Source organism: Myotis lucifugus, unplaced genomic scaffold (assembly GCF_000147115.1).
Source record: "Myotis lucifugus unplaced genomic scaffold, Myoluc2.0 scaffold_58, whole genome shotgun sequence".
NCBI lineage: Eukaryota > Metazoa > Chordata > Mammalia > Chiroptera > Vespertilionidae > Myotis > Myotis lucifugus.
In genome coordinates, this window is record NW_005871106.1 from 4,680,681 (window position 1) to 4,692,101 (window position 11,421).

Below are 11,421 nucleotides of genomic sequence, written 5' to 3' on the forward strand. Positions count from 1 at the left end.
TTTTAGTTCTTTCCTGTCACTTCTGAAAAATATTTTGTTCTGCTTAACACATAACTCTTCTTCCCTGAAGTCCCAGGTTATGCTTTGATTTCAGAATTTTTCCATCTGATATTTCTTGGAAAATAAACATGTCTGTTTAGAAACATGTGGGGAATATTGCATATTACATCTCCAAGAGATTCCTCATGCATTTTGGGGGCCTTGAGTGGTTCACTTTAGAACTTGACCATAATGTCTTTAAGTTTGATCATAGGTACTTATCCTCTTGATACCTATTAGTTTGGAAAGAAATTCTGTAACAGGATGAGGGGATCCTGCCCTCAGGCATTCTCAGCACTGAGAGAGGTCCTGCCAGATAAGGTCTGGGGTTGGGGGCTGCCTTCCCTGCTTCGTGGAGACCCAGGCTGCAACTAGACTGGGGCTACCTCTGTACCCTCACCTCACGGTGCCCGAGCACCCTTGGCAGGAGCTAGAGTGGGCACTCTGAGCTCCAAGGATCACATCTCTGGCCTCCATGAAAGGCCACCCTTGGGTGCACCCAGTGTGTGTGGTGTGGTGTGTGGTGTGTGGTGTGTGTGTGTGTGTGTGTGTGAGCAAAACTGCCCGTAACCCCTGCCAGGGCTGAGGGTGAAGAGAAGGCATTACTTCCCTCACCTAGGACCCCTCCAAAGAATCTTTTTAAATAAACGAGCTATTTAGGTTAAAAAAAATGCTGTAGACCTCTGCCTCTTAGCCCTCATTTCTATAGCCTTCCATCTGTTACCTCCTAAGTTTTGTCTGTGTTCTTTATGTTGAGAGGCTAGATCTCGGGCAGGTAGGGATTTTCCCCCTTTGGTGAATCGGTCAGTTTTATTTATTTATTTATTTATTAAATATATTTTTATTGATTTCAGAGAGGAAGGGAATGGGGAGAGATAGAAACATCAATGATGAGAGAGAATCACTGATCAGCAGCCTCCTGCACGCCCCCTACTGGGGACGTAGCCAGTAACCCAGGCATGTGCCATTGACTGGACTCGAAACTGGGACCCTTAAGTCCGCAGGCTGACGCTCTATCCACTGAGCCAAACTAGCCAGGGCTGAATCGATCAGTCTTAGAAATCCATATTCTGTTAAAGCAGAATATATACTGTTTGTTATCTCTGGGGGCGTGGTTTAAGGAGGATGGTGGCTTGCGGTGAGATTTCTTCTGTAAACATCTTTCCTGCACAGGATCTGCAGTAGGTGATGCTGACAGCAGCTGTACATCTGGTTCTTCTTTTCTCAGTGACACTGTTGGAGGCCGGCCACCTGGGCCCCAAATACTCTCCCTTTATTGAGAAGTGGGGAGGCGTTGAGAGGACTGGGAGGCAAACACTTGAACTTCGGCCTTGTGCCCAGTGTGCAAGTCCCACAGGAGCTTTGCAAAACGAGAACATGGACTCCTGAGTGGCATTTTATGTGTTGAGAAAAACTTAGTCATTCCTCCCAAGTAACTTAGTTTACCTTTTCTCAAAGGAGCCTTTTCTTGGCACTAAAGAAACAGGGTATTTTTTGGTTGTGCAGTACAGCAAGCTTTCCCATTACTAGTGTGTTATGTGTATGAGGCTAAAGAATTCAAGACAACATAGACCCCAAAAGAGTGACATATCTTACACTCCACTCCTACTCTCAAAGGTGTTCACCCTGATCATTATTTTAGGAGAATGAGATCCTGACTGAACAGGAGGAGCTTCTAGCCATGGAGCAGTTTCTCCGCCGACAGATTGCCTCAGAGAAAGAAGAGATCGAGCGCCTTAGAGCTGAGATTGCCGAAATTCAGAGGTAAAGGAGAGGCAAAGGATTTTGAAACTTCCCAGATGTTTATTTAAATATAAGCATAATGATTTCAGCTCTCAGACTTTCATATAAAAGAATTAGGCATGCAAAATTAATCACCCTAAGTTTCTTATTTATTAAATGTTAAAAATGGTGTTATATCAAATAGACTTGTGAAAACCTGGTAAATCTAAAAGAAGGGAGGTAACAGACAAGCATACTTTTCTGGATCTCTCGCCCTTTAGTCGTCAGCAGCACGGCCGGAGTGAGACGGAGGAGTACTCCTCTGAGAGTGAGAGCGAGAGTGAAGATGAAGAGGAGCTTCAGATCATTTTGGAAGATTTACAGAGACAGAATGAAGAACTAGAAGTGAGTTTTTTGGGGACAATAACCAAAAATCACACTAGTTTCTAGAAAGTTGTAGCAACTATGTATTTCCCCTTAGAATTTTTCTTCTCCTTGGTAACCAACTGGGGAGGCTGAGTAGAGAGGAGCTTAGGTGAACGTTGACTGCTGGCCAAGCAGATGGCACAGGTGTGGCCTGGTCCCTGAGGTGGTGACTTTTCCTGACTGTAGAGTACCACACAGACCTCTCTCCCACTTGGGTTAAGCCTCACCTGACGGTGCCAGTTTGAGCAGCTTTGAGTGGTCTGTTGTGTTCACAGAGAAGGTGAACAGAAAAAGAAATGCTAATGCAAGAAGGAAAAACCTCCTGAACCTCCCTCTGGGACAGATTCTCTTAGACCTTAACCTCTAAAGCAGCCGGAGAGAGTAAACTCGGCACTAGGAAACTGGGAGACAACTGTGCTATAAAACAAAAGTAAATGATCTTGATCAGAATTTCCCTTCTTAACCCAAATAAAACATTGTTTCTAGATGTTTAATCTAAAGGTTCAAAGAGGCCATTCTCTTCTTAGAAAGGAAACGTAAGAAAGTGAAACAGCTTTGTTTCCCTCATTCAGGTGCATTCAGCTCCTGGGGAAACCAGAACTTATCTACCTCATAGAAAATTAGATGAATTCCATACAAATTCACCACCCACAAAAGTCCTCTCCACAGAACCTGTGGACAGAGTTCATAGAGGCTGCCCAGCGAGGCTCAAGGTCAAGACACTCGCTATATAGCCAGGGGTGTGGTGGGAAAAGCAGAGCAGCCGTTGAGACCTAGGCCACCAGGTAGCTTCCATTCTTTAGAAAGATTTCATGTTGGCACCTTATTTTGTTTTCTTAACATTTTACAGATTATATTAAAAATCCTATGTAGGAAAATATATTCTAGGATTATAGTACTTGGGATACAAAGACAATACTACGGTGTCGGGTGAATTTCCCGCCAAAATATAAGATGGCGCGTTAAAATGCCTATATCTTTTGAAGTATGGGTTCGATTGAAATGAAATATTTGGTAATACGCAGTTACAATCGGCCCGAGTTTACACGTTTCCCGCACTCCACCGCAAATCTATATGAACCGAGTTTAAGATACTCTTTTGTGTTTTGGAACAGAGTTTATATCTTGAATTTTTATGGGCCTCAGTTGCATATTCATGGTCATGTCTTTCACTTCACAACTAAATTGACTAAAAAATAGATTTTTATGTAGGACTAGAGGCCTGTTGCACGAAGAGATTCGTGCAATAGGCCTTCCCTTCCCTTGGCTGCTGGCACCAGTTTTCCTCTGGCACCTGGGACCCAGGCCTTCGCTCTGGCTGGGCTCTGGCCAGAGACACCCCCCCCCCCCCCCCCCAGCTGTCAGGGTTCGGTGCTCCCGGGGCCATGAGGCCTCGCTGCTCAGCTGGCTTCGGGGCCTGCTCAGCTGGCTTCGGGGCCGTTTGGCTTCGCTCCACCGCTTGGAGCCTATGTATGCAAATTAACCGCCATCTTGTTGGCGGTTAATTGGCATATTGCCCTGATTAGCCAATGGGAAGTGTAGCGAAGGTACAGTCAATTACCCTTTGTCTTTTATTAGATAGGATACCCTTGTTAACTGTTCTCTGCTTGGGAATCATTGTCATTTTGAGAGAATGGTTCTTTTCTGTCATTCCTTAAGATAAAGAACAATCATTTGAATCAAGCAATCCATGAAGAGCGAGAGGCCATCATCGAATTGCGCGTGCAGCTCCGCCTGCTCCAGCTGCAACGAGCCAAGTCTGAGCCACAGGCACTGGAGGAAGAGGAGCCTGAGAGGCGTGGGGGTGCTGTCCAACCACCTAGAGACAGCGCCCCAGAGACAAAAGCAACTAAAGAGCAGCCAAAGGCAGGCAAGGAGCAGGCCAAGCCGTCCCCGAGCAGAGACAGGAAGGAGACACCTATCTGAGCATCCTGAGGTCATGGAATCTCCAGACCTGTGCATCTTACTGTAATCCCGAGAGTCAGACTGGACAACTCTCTGCTGTACATTCTGTAAAGATACCTTTTCTTCCAAGAGACTCTTCCTTCTTAAACACACACACACACGAACTTCTCTGCGTCAGGCTCAGGTTATGGGAGGAGAACACAGTGGACGCGCTGTAGGCTTACAGGGGACAGATGAGTTTTCCAGATAGCTTATTTGAAGATTAGTTTTCTTTGTTAACTTAAAATAACTATTTTAACCCTTGAGTGGCTTCTTTTTAAACCAAAAACCATCTTTGCTTTTTTATTACGGCAGAATCGGATCTCTCTCCCTCGTTTAAGGGGAGGAACCAAACAAGGCAAATACTGCTCCTGCCTTGTGGCTCGCCCCCGTCTCACCCTCCAGGGTCACTGCTTACCTAGTCACTCTTGCTTGTGCCTTTTATACCTTTTTGGTGCAGATTATATCATGGGGAGCTGCCTCATAATTCCTGACTGGCCAGAATGGCTCTTACTGGGGTTACCTTTACTCACTCTTGTCACCCTCTCTTTCGACCGTCCTAAAACACAATCCTTGCACCTGAGTCACCAGGATGGCCTGGCTGGTGGCAGACAGAGCTGCCTGTGCAGCTGGCCTGCCAGCCCTGGAGCAGCCTGGCTCAGCGTGAATGAGGGCCACCTGGCTCCTCTAGGTCCTCATTGCTATTGATGAGCAAATGCTCTTCACTGGGTTGGTCTGAGGTAGCCACCTTGACCTAAGGAATCCACACAAAGGATCTGTTTCTCAAACCAGAAATCTATGTTACTGACCTTCCATTACAAACAGAATGACTTTGATTGCTTGCTTGGGCTAGAATGTAAATGTCTCTCTGCCTGAATAAGCCATATATATGCTGTTAAACAAAAGTTCTCAATTATCCATATGTTTCAGTGAACTGCCGATGGACTCCCAATTGACGAGACTGAGCAATAGAAAAAAACAACTTTTCCTTTTAATGATAGCTGTGATCCCCGACTGTTTCCTTGCTTTTGCCACTTCACTGGTGACCTGAGGGGGCTCTCAGGCACCTTTGTTCAGTCATGCTTTGTTCCGCCCAGATCAATGGCACCCAAGAGGGAGGTCAGCTCATGGCTGTGAAGACCCACAGCCAAGGTGATGGAAACAACCCCCCAGGAGGCTCATCCTCCCCTCCTCCTAGTTAGTATTTATTTTCGGCACCTGTTTGATGCAGTTTTTTATCTTCTACCTATTGCACTGTTGTGACTTGTTGGCCATTATTTGATTTTTGTACGAAAAGAAAGCTTTGTTATAGAAATCAGCATAATATTTTTTTAAACCTGGAGAGAAGATACTATGGTGACTGAAAATATGATCAGGTGTCAAATATAAATGTATAAAAGCCTTCTTGCTGTCCTGTTGGTCATATTACATTCATTTTATATTTGCTGGCAATATTGGAGGTTTCTTTTTGTGTAAACTCTAATTTCTATCAAGGTATCATGGATTTTTAAAATTTAGTATTTCATTACAGTTGTCTCAGTGTTGATTAACTAATTTTTGCCAGGACCATTATTGATCAAGCAAATAAATTCAACAGCCATTTGAGAAAAAAATGCTTTTCATTTTTTTGTATACATTTTTTTCTTTGAAATAATTGAGTAAGTTATGGCTGTCAAGGAGTTGGTTTGATATTTCTTTAAGGTCCTAGAGTGAAAAAAATGTTCTCACACACATTGTGTTCCTTACCCAGTTACTTGGTCACAAATGGAAGCAGCGGCTCTCTAATAAAGATGGTTAGCCAAACGGAACAGTGGGGCAGCTGGAGCAGGCAGCTACACTCATCCTATGTGTGACCCTGTACCTGGCTGGCCCTCGCTGCTTCCCGGCACCTGCAGGAAAGCTGCCGCTGGATGTTCCTAGGCTTTGGGCTCAGCAGCTGGTGCTGCCATCCCAGCTCCCAGGTGAGTGAAATGCACATTATTTGAGAGGCGCCATCCTAACCAATATTTTACTGTAGATATTTAAAGACCAAAACAAAAAACACAGAAAGATCTCAGAATGACATGTAAGATAGGTGGCAGCCCTACAATGTGACACATGCACACACCACACTCCACTGTTCCTATTCTCATTCTGCCCGAGCCCCTGAGATCTTTCTCGTGGACTGGCACCGGCCTACTGGGAGGGTCAGCCCGTACTCTGGCATCATTAGTAGTTAAGGCAGTTGCTGTGGCCTCTGGGAAACGGAGGAGTAAGCCAATTGAGTCCCTGTAAGAAGCCTCTCCCCTCCATTTCTGCTCTTCCTCAGGTCGGCCTAGGAAATGTTTCCTACACAACTTCCTCAAATTTTTGTGCCCAAACTTGTACTTTCTCAGAGTAACACTGAAATACCTGATAACAGAGCCACGGGGGTTGGAGCATGACATTCCCCAAGGCTGCATGACAGCTTGACTCATTCCATGAGAAAACTGCAAGCAGTTCTTCGAGATTCCTATCTCAAAACACTGCCCAATAGATGTTTTGTATCCAATTAATAACAGCTATTGGTATCATTAACAGTGAACACAGCTATCAGAGGAACAAGACACTGTTAGCCACAACAATCAGGCAAAAGAAAGAAAAACCATCTAAATTGGAAAGAAAGAAAATTCACTATTTGCAGATTACATGATTCTACATATAGGAAACCCTAAAGACTCCACCAAAGACTGTTAAAAACAATAAACAGCAAAGTCGTAGGATACAAAATCAATGTACAAAAATTCCTTGTGTTCTATACTACCAATGAAACATCAGAAAGAAAAATGAAGAAAACAATCCTATTTAGAATTGCATCAAAAATGACAGCATACCTATAATAAACTTAGGAGAAGTGAAGGCGAGACCTACCTGTATACTGAAAACTACAAGATGATGTTTAACCCTTTGCACTCCGAACCATTCTGGACATTGGCTACCAGCTACTCGACACTACTTTGCGGCGGAAACGTGCATTTACAGACCCTCGTATTATTTAGTATAATTTTGGAACCAAGTAACGTATTAAAATGATATTGGACTTATATGAATTGGGTGACATCGAGGAATGTATATTTGCAAAAAAAATATTTTATTGTTTATAATTTTGTACAGTATGATAAGTTTTGTAACACTCCCCAATATGCATTGCAGACTGATTAGTGCATGTTTGACAGTAATAAGTGGTTTGACGCCTGCCACCAGGTGTTTTCCTGTTAGAACACACAATGCAGTCCTGTTTTCTTTGTCCCACATCGGGAATATGTAGTTTATTGTTTAATCCGACACAAAACCCGCTGACATTTCTTGTATATATCTTAGTAATTTTACGATATTTTGATTTAATTTCTTGTGCCATTTCAAGATAAAACTTCAGGGAAACATGCATGTCTCAAAGTTGCGTTGAAATAACTCAATTCCCCGTAATCACTAATAAACTGCAATGTCCCCTGAGAGGGGACATCCGAGTGATATGCTAGAATTCCGATGTCCCCTGAGAGGGGACAGCGGAGTGCAAAGGGTTAAAGAAAGTGAAGACACAAGGAAATGTAAAGATGTTCTGTGTTCATAGGTTGGTGTTGTTGAAATGGTCTTACTATATAAAAAACAATTTACAAATTTAATGCAATCCCATCAATATGGCGTTTTTCACAGAAATAGAACAAAAAAATCTTCAAATTTCTATGGAATCTTAAATAGCTCTGAATAACCAAAGCAACATTGAAGAAAAAAAGCAAAGCTAGAGGTATACTCCCTGGCTTCAAACTATTTTATGAAGCTACAGTAATAAAAACAGTATGGTTTTGGCAGAAAAAGACACCAATAAGAACAGAATTGCCCAGAAGCCTAAGCCACACATACTAGTATATGCCAACTATATAAGGAGCCAAAAACATACACTGGAAAAAGGAAAGTTTCTTCAATAAATGGTGTTGGGAAAACTAGAAAGTCACATGCAAAAGAAGAAAATTAGATGCTAGTACTATACACAAAAATTAATTCAAAATGGATTAAAGACTTCAACATAAGACCTGAAACAAAACACACAGAAGAAAACATAGGCACTAAACCCGAGGGGTTTTTGTGAACTCCAAAGGCAAGGGAAGTAAAAGCAAAAATAAATGAATAGGACTACATCAAACTAACATACCTCCAATATGGGGCTAATATCCTAAATACATAAAGAACTCAACAACAACAAACCAACTATGGCTTGGTTGGAGTGTCCAATTAAAAAATGGGCAGAGGATTTGAATTAGACATTTTCCCGAGGATATGAAAATAAGCTCATCATTAATCAAGAGAAATACAAATAAAAATCACAATGAGATATTACGTCACACTTGTTAGAATGGCTGTTATCAATTAAGACCAATAATAAGTACTGGAGAGGATGTAAGGAAAAGGGAATCTTTATACACTGCTGGTAGGAATGTAAATTGGTGCAGTCACTATAGAAAACAGTATGGAGTTTCCTCAAAAATAAAAATATAAGCTACCGCCCTGGCAGTGTGACTCGGTTGGGCATCATCCAGTGCACCGAAAGTTTGCCAATTTGATTCCTAGTCAGGGCACTTGTCTGGATTGTCCGGGTTGTGGGCTAGACCCCTGGTAGGGGGTGTGCAGGAAGCAGCTAAGCAATGTTTCACTCTCACATGGATGTTTCTCCCTCTCTAAAAATCAATTTTAAAAATCTTTTAAAAAAGTGTGTGTGTATGTATATACACATACATACATATTCATACACTACTTTATGACACAGTAATCCCTCTTCCTGGTTATCTACCCACAAAAATTGAAAACACTTATTTATAAAGATATATGTACACCTATGTTCATTGCAGCAATATTCACAATAGCCAAAACATGGAAACAACCTGTGTCTGACTGATGATTGTATAAAGATATGGTACTATATATACAATGGAATACTACTCAGCTATAAAAAAGGTAAAATATTGCCAATTGGGACAATATGGATGGATCTTCAGAGTATCATGCTAAGTGAAAATAAGTCAGAAAAGGACAATTGTATGATTTCACTCATGTGGGATATTAAAAATAAAAGCAACAAATGAACAAAAACTCAGATTGAACAGAATGGCAGAGGGGTGGAGGGAGGAAGATGAGGGTAAGCAGGATCAAATAGTGATGGAAAGAGACTTAACTTGGGATGGTGAGCACACAATACAGTAGTAAGATGTCATAACATTATACACCTGAAACAATGTTATTAACCAACTTTACCCCAATCAAAAAACAACAAAAAGACACCTAATCAGTACGAAAGAGTCTTATGGTAAAATCAGCTAAAATTACCAAGTAAAAGCTCCAAATAACAAATCTTGCCAAATTTAAATCAACAAAACCTAAAAAATAAATACAATAGTACTGTAAAATGTCACAGGATAAAATCTAATAACTGAATGGAATATTTGTCAAGTTTTCAAGGAAAAGAATTCCTAAGGAAAATAATTTCTGTAGGATAAAACTAAAAATAGTTTATTCTCTATAGAAAATGGATTCAGGAATTAAATTGGCTTAATGGGCCCTGACCAGTGATGCTTAGTTGGTTGGAGTGTCGTTGGGGTACTTACCCAGGTTGTGGGTCTGATCCCTTGTAGGAATGCATACGGGAGGCAATCAATGTTTCCCTCCCTCCCTCCCTCCCTCCCTCCCTCCCTCCCTCCCTCCCTCTAAAATCAGTATCCTTGGGTGATGATTAAAAATAAAAATTGGCTTAATGGAATTCAGAAAATTCCTTCATCAAAAACATGTTACTGTTGCAATTTTTTTTTTTAATCCTCACCTGTGGACATGTTTAGAGAGAGGGAGGGAAGAAAGGAGGGAGGGGGGAGAAGGGGGGGCATCGAAGTGAGAAACATTGATTAATTGCTTTTTTAAAAAAATATGTATTTATTGATTTCAGAGAGGAAGGGAGAAGGAGAGAGAGAAACATCAATGATGAGAATCATTGATCGGCTGCCTCCTGCACGCCCCCCACTGGGGATCAAGCCCGCAACCCAGGCATATGCCCTTGGCCGGAATCGAACCTGGGACCCTTCAATCCGCAGGCTGGCACTCTATCCACTCAGCCAAGCCGGCCAGGGCTGATTAGTTGCTTTCTGTATGTACCCCAACTGGGGCTCGAACCTGAAACCCAGGTATGTGAACTGACAAATTTGAGTAGTCAACTTTCTGGTACACAGGATGACACAACCAACTGAGCCACTCTGGCTGGGCTGTTGGAATTTTTGTAAGGTCAAAATATTCCTACTCAAGGGATCACAAAACTACTGTTTGGAATTTCTGATGGAGGATCTGAAAGTTGGGTCTCCTTCCCCACTCTCCCCTAAAATGCCAACTGGTTTTCTAGTGGGAAGGAAATACTACATGAACTTGTAGGCCCTGTCATGGGGTCTGGCCACTCTCCATGTGGGTCCCCCAGTGTGTCCATCCATGGGCTTAGTGCAAGGCGCATTTGGGTGCAATGAGCCCAGCCAGCCTTCTTCCCATTCCTCCCATTGGTGCCTCTCTCTTGTGGCCAGCTCCTCCCAGCGGCCCCACTAGATGTTCTACATCCAGCATGAGTTTATAAAAGCTTATAGCAGAAATTCAAAAATAGAACAGAAACCACAGTCTTGCTTACGATTATTTCAGGCTCAACTTCTTTTCCTCCGGTTTGAGAGGATTATTCATCTTAAAGAGGCCATCTGCTTGGTTGAGTTGGGTCCTTCTTTTCCTCCCTTTCGTTCCCTGCTTCTCTGTCTCCTGGAACGTACAGAAATGTTACCATACACGGGAAAGATAGTGTGTCCTGGAGCCTGGCACACAGTGCTCTTTCCTATACATAGAAGGTCAGTTTTAAGCCGTGCCACCCCCTTCTCGCAGCTCCCGCCTGCCCTGAGATGCATGTGCGCAGCATTGCTCCCCAACGCCCCCCAAATACACTACCACACATGGCTGGTGTTTCAAGCATTCCATGTTCCTCTGTAACGCTGACGCTGGAGGGGACGTGAGATTCTGGACGTTTCCTCTGGTATATTCAGCTTGCAGTGTGCAGGAGCTTCTTCTTCCAGATAGAAGTGGGACCTGGACAGGAGTCTGAGATAGTCAGTACCCACAGTGCACCCGTGCTGCCAGCAGACTAAGCATCACCCAGAGGAATGTTCCCTGACGATATGCCGGCAGCCTGGGCAGCTCTTAGGGCATTAACAAGGTGGCGCTCTCAGGAACTCAGCACTTGCCCGGTTCAGTCAGAGGACTCTAGAA

The 11,421-nt window shown here is 43.0% G+C and overlaps 1 protein-coding gene across 1 annotated transcript in view; it reads left to right on the plus strand.

The window, feature by feature from the left end:
* RALBP1 (ralA binding protein 1) overlaps positions 1-5,535 on the plus strand; it is a 38,420-nt gene extending 32,885 nt beyond the window's left edge. Inside the window, 3 exon segments of the mRNA XM_023754256.1 lie at positions 1,682-1,803; positions 2,043-2,166; positions 3,847-5,535. Coding sequence (XP_023610024.1) covers positions 1,682-1,803; positions 2,043-2,166; positions 3,847-4,113 — 513 coding nt within the window. The 3' untranslated portion in view covers positions 4,114-5,535.
* The last annotated feature ends 5,886 nt before the right edge of the window (positions 5,536-11,421 follow it).